The sequence below is a fragment of the Ochotona curzoniae genome, unplaced genomic scaffold (genome assembly GCF_017591425.1).
Source record: "Ochotona curzoniae isolate NIBS_2020 unplaced genomic scaffold, NIBS_Ocur_1.0 scaffold_1037, whole genome shotgun sequence".
In the NCBI taxonomy this organism is placed as follows: Eukaryota; Metazoa; Chordata; class Mammalia; order Lagomorpha; family Ochotonidae; genus Ochotona; species Ochotona curzoniae.
In genome coordinates this window covers 21803035-21815931 of record NW_024467083.1, presented here as the reverse complement: position 1 = coordinate 21815931, position 12897 = coordinate 21803035, and the positions used below count along the sequence as shown (strand labels likewise).

Below are 12897 nucleotides of genomic sequence, written 5' to 3'. Positions count from 1 at the left end.
TACACAAACCGGTGCCCATATGGGATGCCTAGCACCACAGGTGGTGTTTTTACCACTATGCCACAGTGCTGTCTCTATGACTCATTCTGTCAGTATTCTTCAGTAAAAGCAGAGTCTAATTTTAGCATGAGGCATAAATAAGGCATTTCTCAAGGACTTGGGATCTAGCCTTCATCATCCAGTTTAATTCCAGAACTCTTATTACCCACGTACAGACTGCATAGCCTTCAGATCATGTCTCACCCAGCACTCTCAACTAGGCTCTTCACAGAGCAGGGAACAGGTGGGTAGTTTAGACTTTTCTAGTTTTCTTAAAGGTCTCCCCATGCTGGACAGCTACGAAGGATAGCGAAAGTATTTCTTTCCTGCTGTTTCCACAGTGCCTACCTAGTGACTGAGTGGCTACAAGTTAGGTTCTGGTGGTGGTTGGGGATTGGTGTTTTGAAGGTACAGAAAATAATGGAATCCCATCTAGACAGATTTTCTTAACAATGGCAGTGTTGACATTTGGGCTAGATGATTATGTACAGCATCTCTGGCTTCCACTTGCTGGATGCCTGTCAAAACCCCAAGCATGTCAACAGATCAACAGAAAAACATCTCCAGAAACTGCCAAAAAATCCCCCTGGGTGATGAGAGCCACAGTCTTGGCTGTGGAGCCCCAGCACCGGAAGGGAGAACCAGAACAGCTTCAGAGTTGCCTTTCTGTGTTTTCATTTGTTCAGTGAGGCCCATAAATATTTACATAAGTGTAAAGAGCTGCCAATTTAAAGTGTGACAAGGGGAAAGAATACAGGCGGTGGAGATCCAGTAAATGAGCTGGCTTTTGAAAATTAAAGACCAGACTGGGAGAGTGACACCATGGTGTAACAGGGAAAGGTGTAAAGGTGCCAGTTCAAGTCCCCACTGCTGCAGTTTCCATCCAGCTCCCTTCTGAGCCTGGGAAATCAGTAGAGGATGGCCCAAGTCCTTGGGTCTTTGCACTCATGTAGGAGACCTCATCACCCTTCCTGGCTCCTGGCTTAGGACCAGTTCAGTTCTGCCATTGCAGCCATTTGTGAAGTGAATCAGCAGGTGGAAGATCTCTGTCTCTTCCTCTTACTCTGTAACTCTGACTTTCAAATCTCAAGATTATGAATATAGGGCCTGGTGCAGTGGCCTAGCAGCTAAAGTCCTCGCCTTGAACGCGCCCGGGATCCCATATGGGTGCCGGTTCTAATCCCAGCAGCTCTACTTCCCATCCAGCTTTCTGCTTCTGGCCTGGGACAGCAGTTGAGGACAGCCCAAAGCCTTGGGACCCTGCACCCACCTACATGGGAGATCTGGAGGAAGTTTCCTGGCTCCTGGCTCCTGACTTTGGATCAATGAAGCATTGGCCGTTGCACTCACTTGGGGAGTGAATCATTGGATGGAGAATCTTCCTCACTGTCTCTCCTCCTCTCTCTATATATCTGACTTCCAAATAAAAATAAATAAATCTTTTTTTAAAAAAGACTATGAATATAATTAAGAAGCCAATTTGAATAAATAAGTTATCAAAGAAATCGCAACTATTAGAACCTCAAGGTTCAATTTGATGACAGCATTGTGGCTCAGAGGGTTAAGCTGTCACTTGCAAAGCTGTCAGAGTTCTGGTTTGCATGCTGGTGCTTTTGTTTCTGATCTAGTTCCCTGACGGTGTCTCTGGGAAAGCAGCAGAGGAGGACCGCGTGCTTGATCCATTGACAACTATGTGGGAGACCAGAATGGAGTTCTAGGCTTCTGGCTCAGTCCTGACTACTGATGACATTTGGAGAGTGAACCAGCAGATGGAAGCTTTCTCTACTTCTCCCTTTCTCTCTGTGTGGGATCTTCCTTTCAAACGGTTTTTAAAAACAGAAAATGAAGTTCTACTTAATTGCTTTTTTAGAAAGTAATAGGTGTACCCAGCGGGCCAGTGTGATAGCTCAATTGGCTAATCCTTCACCTGTAAGTACTGGATCCTGTGTGGACTCTGGTTCATGTCCTGGCTGCTCTACTTTCATCCAGCTCCCTGCTGATGGGCTGGGAAGGCAGTGAAGAATGACTCAACCCCTTGGAACTCTGCACCCATGTGGGAGACCTGGAAGAAGCTCCTGGCTTTGGAATGACTCAACTCTGGCCGTTTCAGGGCATGTGGGGAGTGAACCAATGGATGGCAGATCTTCCCCTCTGTCTCTAAATTTCTCTATAAATCTGTCTTTCCAATAGAAAACCAAATCTTGAAAGAAAAAAAACCCAGAATATGAAATTGTTGCTTTTGGAAACCATGGTTTTATTTATTTTTATTTGACAAGAAAAGCAGAGAGAGAGCTCTGTGCTTATGGCCTAGGAACAGTGGAGGATGGCTCAAGTCTTTGGGCTTCTGCACCCACATGGCAGACCCAGAAGAAGCTCCTTGCTCCTGGCTTTGGATTTGTTCAGCTTAGACCACTGTGGCCATTTAGGGAATGAATCAGCAAATGGAGAATCTCTCTCTGATTCCCCACTCTGTAAATCTTTCAAATAAATAATAAAATAAATAAAACCTTAATTAAAAACCACTGGAAAAACTGAAAATGCATTCATTTTGTTTATAGAAAAAATAGTGCTAGATAACAACAAAAGAAAATGACCTTTTATTTGTATTTGCTTTTTAAGTATTCTTTTATTTATTTATTTATTTGAAAGGTGGAGTTATAGAAAGATAGGGAGAGACAGATCTTCCATCTGCCAGTTCACTACTGAAATGGCTGCAGTGACCAGGGCTACACCAGGCCAAAGCCAGAAGCTTTATCTAGGTTTGCCATGTTGGTGTGGGAGCCCAAGCATGTGGACGGTTTTCCACTGCTCTCCCAGGTACATTAGCAGAAAGCTGGATGGGAAGTGGAGCAGCTGGGACCTAAACTGGCTCGTATGTGATACTGATGCTTCAGGTGGCAGCTAGAAGTATGATGCCACAATGCCAGTCCTAAAAATGAGCATTTAGAGCTTATGTACTAGGCCCAGTGCAGTGACTTAGTGGTTAAAGTCCTCACCTTGAATGCACCGGGATCCCATATGGGTGTCGGTTTTTATCCCGGCAGCCCCACTTCCCATCCTGCTCCCTGCTTGTGGCCTGGGACAGCAGTCGAGGACGGCCCAAAGCCTTGGGACCCTGCACCCACATGGAAGACCCGGAAAGAAGTTCCTGGCTCCTGGCTTTGGATCGGCATAGCATCGGCTGTTGTGCTCACTTGGAGAGGGGATCATCGGACAGAACTGCAGCTGCTACATTATCATGCTGGGCCTGCAAATCTCTTTATACATCAATGTTCATCTCGTATGTTTCTGCGTTAAGGAGGCCATCTCATACTCAAAATTTGTTTCCCTATTATACTCTCAATTCATCATATCACAATAGGCCAAATAACTGTGTGATTTGAAATTCAATAGCAATCATTTCTGCTGTATTGTAAGCTCTAGAACAGAGTAGTTGTGCTTGTATCATTTTTTTCTGTGTTTTTTTTTAGTGTGCCCAAGCTCTTTGCACATAGCTTTTTCACAAATTATCCTTTTTTAAAAGGATTTATTTATTTTAGGGGAAAGGCAGATATACAGAGAGGAGGAGAGACAGAGAGGAAGATCTTCCGTCCATTGATTCACTTCTCAAGTGACTGCAATGGCCGGAGCTGAGCCGATCCGAAGCCAGGAGCTAAAAACTTCTTTCCAGGTCTCTCATGTGGGTGCAGGGTCCCAAAGCTTTGGGACGTCCTGACTGTTGTCCCAGGCCACAAGCAGGGAGCTGGATGGGAAGTGGAGCTGCCGGGATTAGAATTGGCACCCGTGTTGAATCCTGGCTCGGTCAAGGAGAGGATTTAGCCACTAGGCCATGGTGCCAGGCCCCACAAATAATCCTTGTATGGATATGGCAAATAAATGCCATAATCTGAAGTTGAACAGTAGTCTACTGTGATTTTAAGGACATCCTATAAATTATACTATAGATGCAATCTAACAGGAAATATTTCTTAAAGATCTAAGCATTTAGTTGAAAAGTAGAGCAACAGAGGAAGAGAGAGAAAAAGAGAAAAAGAGAAAGAGATCTTGTGGTGGATCCAGTGGTTCACTCTGCAAATGGGTATAACAGCCACGGTTGGGCCAGGCTGAAGCCACGAGCCTGGGACTCCATCTGGATCTCCCTGTGGATTTCATGAACCCAAATACTTAGTCCATTTTGCATTGCTTTCTTGAGCATGTGAGCGTGGAGCTGGATAAGAAGTGGAATAGCTGGAACTCAAATTAGTGGTCTGATAAGGGATGCCTGTGTCGCAGACTGCGGCTTCACATGCTGTGCCACAACAGGATGTATTTCTTAATGATCTTTCCAAAGAACCTCTTTCTCAACTCTATTTCTGTTTTAGACAGGATTGCAATTGTGGCAGTTACTCATTAACTGGGCAGGGTGTGATTCTGAGAAGAGGAACTGAAAGTCTTCAAGTCTCTGTCTCTGTGAATTAGGTCTTTAGACAACGAGTCCCACCTCTCTTAGCAGCTGGTTTTGAAGAGGTTTTCAAGGCTACTTGTAAAAACAAAACAAAACAAAAAACAAAACTTACCAAGATATAGATTAGCAGGATTTCTAACTTCTTGCTGGACTGAAATTGCTCGTTGTATTGTTGAACTCACTCAACAGCAAGCATCTAAAGATGAAGACCCCCAAGACATTTGAGGAGCAAACGGAAATCATCGTGAATGGTCTTCTCATGGACATGTTGGACTCCAACTCGCAGGTTGCTAACCGAGTCCTCACTGCTGGCGAAGAACCGGATGCAGGTAAGCCTCCTGCCCTGAGGAGGAAGTTAAAGGGAAATAAGAATCTGAGCATTCTGTCTTCATTTCCTCTTACATTTTCTTTTTAAAAACCTGGATGGCATATATTTTTTTTTTATGACTTGTTTAGTTTGGGATCAGTATGGTAGCCTAGTGACTAAATCCTTACCTTGCACCCGCTAGGATCCAATATGGGCACTGATTTGTGATCCAGCTGCTCCACTTCCCATCCAGCTCCCTGATTGTGGCCTGGGAAAGCGGCAGAAGACGGCCCAAAGCCTTGGGTTCCTGCACCTGCGTGGGAGACCTGGGAGAAGTTCCTGGCTCCTGGCTTCCGATCGGCTCAGCTCTGGTCATTGCAGCCACTTGGGCAGTGAACCAACAGACAGAAGATCTTCCTCTCTGTCTGTTCTTCTCTCTCTAAACCTGAATTTCCAATAAAAATAAATAAATCTTTAAAAAAATTTTTTTGCTTGTTTTATTTGAATATCAGAATTACAGAGAATGAGAGAGAGAGTGATCTTCTGTTCTGCTGCTACTCCCCGCGGATGGCTACAATGGCCAGAGCTGAGCCAGTCTGAAGCTGGGAGTCTGCAGTTTCTTCCAGGTCTCCCACATGAAGGCAAGAGCCCAAGGACTTGAGCCATCCTCCACTGCTTTCTCAGGCTGTTATCAGGGAGCTAATGATTACTGGAGCATCCAAGACTCAAACCAGCATCCACATGCTATGCCAATGCCACAGGCAGAAGATTACCATCGTGCCAGGTAACTTAAATTTCTTTTTTTATTTATTATTTTAAAATTTATTTTATTTTTATTGGAAAGTCAGATATACAGAGGAGGAGAGACAGAGAGGAAGATCTTTTGTCCTATGGTTCACTGCCCAAGTGGCCACAGTAGCCGAAGCTAAACCAATCCAAAGCCAGGAGTCAGTAGCCTCTTCTGGGTCTCTCACGGGGTACAGGGTCCCAAGGCTTTGGGCCATCCTCTACTGCCCTCCCAGACCATAAGCAGGGAGCTGGATGGTTAAGTGGGGCCTCCTGGATTAGAACTGGCATCCATATGGGATCTTGCTGGGTTCAAGGTGAGGACTTTAGCTGTGAGGCCACTACATTGGGCCAAAAATTATTTTTAAAAAATTATTTTGGGCCTAGTACAGTGGCATATCAGGCTAACCCTCCAGCTATTGCACCAGCATCCCATATGAGCAACAACTGGATTCCCTGGAAGAAGCTCCTGGCTCCCAGCTTTAGATTGGTCCAGCTCTGGCCATTGTGGCCATCTGCGGAGTGTGCTACCAGATGGAAAATCTCTCTCTCTTTCTAAGCTTGACTTTTAAGTAAAATGAATCAATCTTTTTTTTTTTTTTAAGAGTGATTTAGTCACCATTTATTTATGAGAAAAAGGCAGAGTTGCAAAGACATCTTCCATTCTCTGATTCACTCCCCAAATGGCTATAATAGCCAGGGCTGGGCCAGGTTGAAGCTAGGAACCTGGAACTCCATCAGGGTCTTTCCCAGAAATTTGGGCCTTTTGCATTGCTTTCCCAGGCCCGTAAGCAAGGAGTTGGGTCGGAGGTGGAACAGCTGGGACTCCAACTAGCACCCATATGGGATGTAGCCACAATGGAGGCTTCTTTTTTTAAATTTCAAAAAATAAACTCTAAGCTTTTGGCATACCAGAAGAGAAACAGACTTTGTAAGAGAGAGATTTTCTGTTTGTAAAAACAGTTGTTTTTCCTATTTTCATTGTTTTGATTTGAAGGGCAAGCAGAAACCGAGAGCTTCCATCTGCTAGTTCACTCCCCAGATGCCTGCAATACCTAAAGCTGAGCCAGGCTGAGACGAAAGCCAGGAAATCAATCCAGGGGCCCAAGCACGTGACCTGTCCCCTGCAGCTTCACAGTGTGTGCATTAGCAGGGAGCTGGAATGGCGAGCAGAGCCAGGGTGGCACCTGGCATGCCAAGGGAACATATGCTTCCCAAGCAATATCGACCCGTAATTGCAGCTCTAAACACCTGCCCCCAAAGGAGATTTTCATGTGCTCTTGGGAAAGGACAATGCCGAGACCGGGAACTTTTCTCCATCGCCTAGGTTTTATCCCATCAAGTGTTGTGACAAGTGTGTTTTCTGTGTCTTAGGAGACACTGACTCTTTCGACGTGGCCATCATTGTTGGTCGCCTGCGGATGTTGGGGGACCAGTTCAATGGAGAGCTGGAGGCCTCTGCCAGGAATCTCATTGAAGACACCATTCGGGGGCAGGTCAGTTTTTACTTTTTGCTGTTGCTTGCTGATTTTTCCTATCTTGAGCTTTCTTTTCTTACTACTCCTATATACTACCACAAAGAATGGATTTAGGGTTCTAGTCATTCCAGGAGGCACAGCAGGAATTGTCCAATTGTCCAATTTTGGAAACCCTAGTGATATAAATATAGAAAATTCTTGGCAGAGGCCGGTCAACCTTCAGCTTGTCTCCACTTGGTTTTCATCAGAAATATGCTCAGTGTGCAGGGAGCGTGATTGGCAGTTTATTCTTGACCAAGTGTTTCTATGCATGTTTTTGTTAGGTTTACTGACCACCCATGAAAGAAAAACACGGGCTGAATATAAACAGGTCTTTATGAAGCAAAGAGAAGTCTGTTCCTGGGCCTTTCCCCGTGCAGCGGAGGAACAAACAGGAGAAGAGAGGACTGCAAGTGAGAAAGACAAGCTGGGTAGCACAGACAAAGGTTTTATATCACTTCTGACATGGGTGTTGGCATCGGCCCTGTTTGGGTCCTGATAGGGCAAGGAATGTTGGCCTTTGTCCATCATTGGCCCATACGTGGCCTTGGCTGCCTTTGGGGCGTGCCAGATCTCTGGCTGAGGTCACTGTGGTGCCCATACACTTTTTATAACCGCAGTAATCATCAGTTTTAATATTTATTTTATTGGGTGTTGGCAATTCTTCTTCCTCCTCCTGCTCCAAGGTCCAATAGTGAGGTCTGTACAGGAAGTATAAGCAGTTTACAGGCCTGATGTGGTGACAAAGCCTTATGGAAGCCCGGGGGCTTCTCATTGCAGCAGGGATTACTGGCAGGAGAACTTGTAGTGTGTATTAGATACAAAGTTCACATGCCGGTGTTCTAGAAGATATAGCTGGTTAATATCAACAGGGACAGCTAGTAGGAGCTCACCACTTAGCATGTGCCACTGTGGTCTCATCATTCTATCCCTCCACAAACTATCAAACTGGAACAACCTGTCCCCTTCTGCACACAGCACCAGGATAGTAAGCATCTGACATTTTTACTGCATTCACAAAAACTCGAACAGTGCTGGATGCCCAGTAGGCCCCATAATAGTAAGTATTGCCAGTTACTCATTTAAGCAAATAAAGAAACCAAGGCACAGAGAACTTCAGTAGCCTGTGCTGAAGCTAGGAATGGAATTCAGACTGATAGCGTTTCTGAACACAGGCTGAGTGATGGTCTGCACTCCACTTGGGCAAAACTGGACTTTTACCCTCAGTTGCTTACTCCTTCACTATCTTCAAGCTGCTCCTATTAATTGGCACAAAATTTCAGTTTGTCCCATTACTTGTAATTGTTAAGTTACTTGTAAAGCTTTTCCACTGTAAACTTTCTCTTTTAAAAAAAGATTTATTTGGGTCGGGCGGCGTGGCCTAGTGGCTAAAGTCCTTGCCTTAAACCCACCGGGATCCCATATGGGTGTCGGTTCTAATCCCGGCAACTCCACTTCCCATCCAGCTTCCTGCTTGTGGCCTGGGAAAGCAGTCGAGGACAGCCCAAAGCCTTGGGACCCTGCACCCACCTGTGTGGGAGACCCGGAAAGAAGTTCCTGGCTCCTGGCTTTGGATCGGCATAGCATCGGCCATTGCGCTCACTTGGGGAGCTCACTTCCTCTCTGCCTCTCCTCTCTGTATATCTGACTTTCCAATAAATAAATAAATCTTTTAAAAAAGAGATTTATTTGAAAGACAGAGTTATAGAAAGGAAGGAACAGACAGAAACAGAAGGGGAAGAGAATGCGTCCATCCACCGCTTCATGCCCAGATGACCGCAAAGGCCAGGACTGGACCAGGTCCATCCATGCCTCTCCTGTGAACCAAACACTTGGGCCATCTTTCACCTCTTTCCCATATGCATTAACATGGAACTGGGTTGGAAGTGGAGCAGCCAGGACTTGAACCAGTGTCCATAGGGGATACTGATGATACAGGCAGTGACTTAATCCTCTGTGCTATACCTGTGGCCACAAGTCACCTTTTTCCTCCTGGTAACTAGTGTTTCATGGAGAGGTACTTTGAAGTTATGTAAATATCCCCTACCTTATTAAAATTTCAATCCTTTTATTCCTATATCAACATGGACCTATGCAGTTCTATTTTTTGAAGTAAAACCTGTTACTGTCATTACTTAGTTGCTCAGATTGCCTCAGATTTAGGAAACAGCAGCCCTTTCTTTTAAAAATATATGCATATATATTTTTAAAGATTTATTTATTTTTATTAGAAAGTCAGATATACAGAGAGGAGGAGAGACAGAGAGGAAGATCTTCCATCCAATGATTCACTCCCCAAGTGACCACAATGGCTGAAGCTGAGCCATTCCAAAGTCAGGAGCTTCTTCCAGGTTCCCCACACAAGTGCAGGATCCCAAGGCTTTGGGCTGTCCTCGACTGCTTTCCCAGTCTACAAGCAGGGAGCAGGATGGGAAGTGGAGCTGCCGGGATTAGAACTGGCGCCCATATGGGATCCCAGTGCTTTCAAGTTTCAAGGTGAGGACTATAGCCACTAGGCCACCATACTGGGCCCAGCAGCCTTTCGATTTAGGCTGTGTCTTTTTGATGTGTCTCTATCCTTCTTTGAGTATTTCATTTTTTTTCTTAAGATTTATTTATTTCTATTGGAAAGACAGATTTACACAGAGAAAGATCTTCCATCTGCTAATTCACTCCCCAAATGGTCTCAATGGCTGGAACTGAGCCAATTTGAAGCCAGGAGCAGAGTTTCTTCTGGGTCTCCCATGAGGATGCAGGATCCCAAGCCTTGGGGATATCTCCACTGCTTTCCCAGGCCACAAGCAGGGAGCTGGATGGAAAGTGTAGAAGCCAGGGCACAAACTGGTGCTTATGGGATCCCCATGCTTTGCAGATGGAGGATTAGCCTGCTTTGCCACTGTGCCAGCCGCAACTTTCATTTCCTTCTTTTGTTTGTTTGATCATTCATTCTTTCTTTCTTAAATACTTATCTATTTTTTTAAAAAAGATTTATTTTTATTAGAAAGTCAAATTTATAGAGAGAAGGAAAGACAGAGTTCCTTCATCCACTGGTTCTCTCCAAGTGGCCACAATGGCCAGAGCTGAGCTGATCTGAAGGCAGGAGCCAAGAGTTTCTTCTGGGTCTCATGCAGGTGCAGGGTCCCAAGGCTTTGGGCCATAACGTACTGCTTTCCCAAACCACAAGCAGGGAGCTGGATGGGAAGTGGACTGAATCAATGCCTGTATAGGATCCCAGCGAATGCAAGGCAAACATTTAATTACTGAGCCATCAAACCAGGCCCTCTAACTTCCTTCATTTCTAACAGAAGGTCATACATTTTCCATTTCCCAACCTGGAATCAGCCATTCTCCATGGAGCTCTGGTTTCTTTTCATGGAAAATGACATTCTGAAACCAACGTCTAGGTCCACTGCCACATGGGTGCCTTTTCGGTTTGTTTGGGCTTGGACTCAGTACTCCGACTGACTACTGTTGTTCTCAGTCCCTCATGCTCTGGTAGATCTTGCTTGGCCCCAGCTGATGACTTTTGGGTCAAATCATTTGGGGAGGAAGGTGGAAGAAGAAAACCAAATCACTTCTCCACACTCCCCTACCCCTGGTAGCATTTCCTAGTCATTCAAGGAATACCTTGCTATGTGAGCAGCTGTATTATCATGTATTTAATATTCTACTTTCAATACTAAGCAACAATATCTGAAATAATGCATTTCATGGGTTATTTGTATATTTTATAATATGTCGAATATATTATATTTACTTACATATATCCCTTAAAATAACAAAATGTTAGGATGAGAAGTTTGTTCATCTACTCTTTAAGATGACCTCAGCTCTACCTGCACCTGCAGCCTCTTGCACTTCCTGAGCAATCCTTCCCTGATGTACCTGTCTCTTCTCTCAGGCAGGAGCTGTACTTCAGGGTGTGGTACAATCTCTGAGCCAGACCTGGTGTGCTCAGGATTCCAACTTAGCATATGAAAAAGCCTTCCTGGCAGTGTCAGTCAAACTGGTGGAGTGTGTGATCCGCTTGGCTCCTGGAATGGTGCAACAGATGCGCGATGCCATGACGGGTATGATCAACGGGAGCAGAAACATCCGGGAGTTTATTCAGGGTCAGGGAGGTTGGGTAAGTATGTCGAGGCCCCTGGATTTGCTAGACATCTGTGCTGTTTTTGTATTCATACCTACAAGTTATGACCCTTTTTTGTAAGGTGGAAATTAAGCATGAGAACAGGCCTCCTTACTTTGCTAACAATGCTGGGTTTGTCTTACAATGGAAAGGAGGGAGCAGATAGCCGTCCAGCCTATGGGCCTGGATCACAGGGTCATGCCATCTGAAACACTGACGCCGATTGTAAAGCTAATCATTTCCCAAGATATAGCCATTTTATAAAAGTTTATTGGTTGTGCATTAGCCTGGATTCACTCTGCACCCTGGAAAATGTCTAGGTCTTTAGATACATACTGAGGAAGTTCAGATGAGTACTGAAGTGGTCTTGGCTGTTCTACTTCCCATCTGTACTAAAGTTCAGAATCCTTTTTAAAATGTTTATTGATTATTTATTTATTTGAAAGTCAGTGCAAAGAGAAAGAGGGAGAGGGTGAGACATCTCATGGATTCACTTCCAAACGGCTGCAACAGGCCATTACTGGGCAAGCGCAGAGCCAGGAGGCGGCAGAAACTCCGTGTGGGTGGCAGGGATTCAAGCACTCAAGTCATCATCGACTGCCTCCCAGGCTCAGCAGAAGGAAGCTGCATCAGAAATGGAGGTAGCACTTAATTCCAGGCACTTGGTACAAGACGTGTGCCTTTCAAACAGTGACTTAACCCTCTGAGTCACAGTACCTGCCTGCCCCAGAACCATCTTAATATAATCTTATGAAAACCAATAAATCTCCAGTGTTCTTGTGCTAGCAGTTGTAATTATTAGAACCCCGGGTGAGAGAGCACTCTCTTTTGTTTTCAGAAGTCATAGTCCCTAGCTCGTTAGGAAGTTCTTAAAGACCATCCTTTTTGACTGTAGACTTTTCACTGTTCTTCCTAGGAAAACCTGGAGAGCTGAAGAGCTGGAGCTCTCTCCGACACTGAACAACACTGCCTTTTTGATCAGGTGTTTGATTTTTGTCAATGAAAATGAATACACAGAAAACTAAATAAGAGTTCTCTATTGATTTTTTTAAAATTTTATCGTAAAGTCAGATATATAGAGACAGAGGGGAGAAAGACAGAGAGGAAGATCTTCCATCTGAAGATTCACTTCCCAGGTGACCAAAACAGCTGGTGCTGAGGAGATCCAAAACCTGGAGCCAGGAGATCTTCCAGGTCTTCCATGCAGGTGCAGGGTCCCAAGGCTTTGGGCCGTCCTCGACTGCTTTCCCTACAAGCAGGGAGCTGGATGGGAAGCGGGGCTGCCGGGACTAGAACCGGCGGCCATATGGGATCCTGGCACTTTCAAATTTCAAGGCGACGACTTTAGCTGCTAGGACATGGTGCGGATGCCTCTCTATTGATTATCTTAATTTTAATTATTAATTTATTTTTAATATTCTTATATAGTTGATTAGGGTACAAAGGGTCAAGGGCTACAGGAAAGTGGGTAAGACCATTGTTTCCATATTAATGTTATCACTTTTCCCCCTGTATCTGGGGTAAGCCCCACACAGCCTCCCAACTATCCCAAGTTCCAGATGTGAGGCATGCTCTAAGGGTCCTGATCATGCAGTTTTGACAGTTCAACTATTTTGAATTGCTGACAATCTCGCCATTTCAAGTGCAATGAAATCTCTTCAGAATCCATTGGTTG

The 12897-nt window shown here is 44.9% G+C and overlaps 1 protein-coding gene across 1 annotated transcript; it reads left to right on the top strand.

Moving 5' to 3' along the window:
* Nucleotides 1-4188: 4188 nt before the first annotated feature.
* BCL2L15 (BCL2 like 15) lies at nt 4189-12253 on the top strand. The gene is made up of 4 exons (XM_040998685.1): nt 4189-4812; nt 6951-7072; nt 10995-11219; nt 12139-12253. Exons 1-4 carry the CDS (start codon nt 4686-4688, stop codon nt 12154-12156), a joined length of 492 nt encoding a protein of 163 aa, XP_040854619.1. The 5' UTR covers nt 4189-4685; the 3' UTR covers nt 12157-12253.
* Nucleotides 12254-12897: the final 644 nt, after the last annotated feature.

What these genes read in the sequence shown, in the direction of transcription:
- BCL2L15 (XM_040998685.1), top strand. Translation starts at nt 4,686, where the DNA reads ATGAAGACCCCCAAGACATTTGAGGAGCAAACGGAAATCATCGTGAAT. An exon ending in TGGCGAAGAACCGGATGCAG is followed by an intron (nt 4,813 to 6,950) that starts GTAAGCCTCCTG and finishes TCTGTGTCTTAG; the next exon opens with GAGACACTGACTCTTTCGAC. An exon ending in AAGACACCATTCGGGGGCAG is followed by an intron (nt 7,073 to 10,994) that starts GTCAGTTTTTAC and finishes CTCTTCTCTCAG; the next exon opens with GCAGGAGCTGTACTTCAGGG.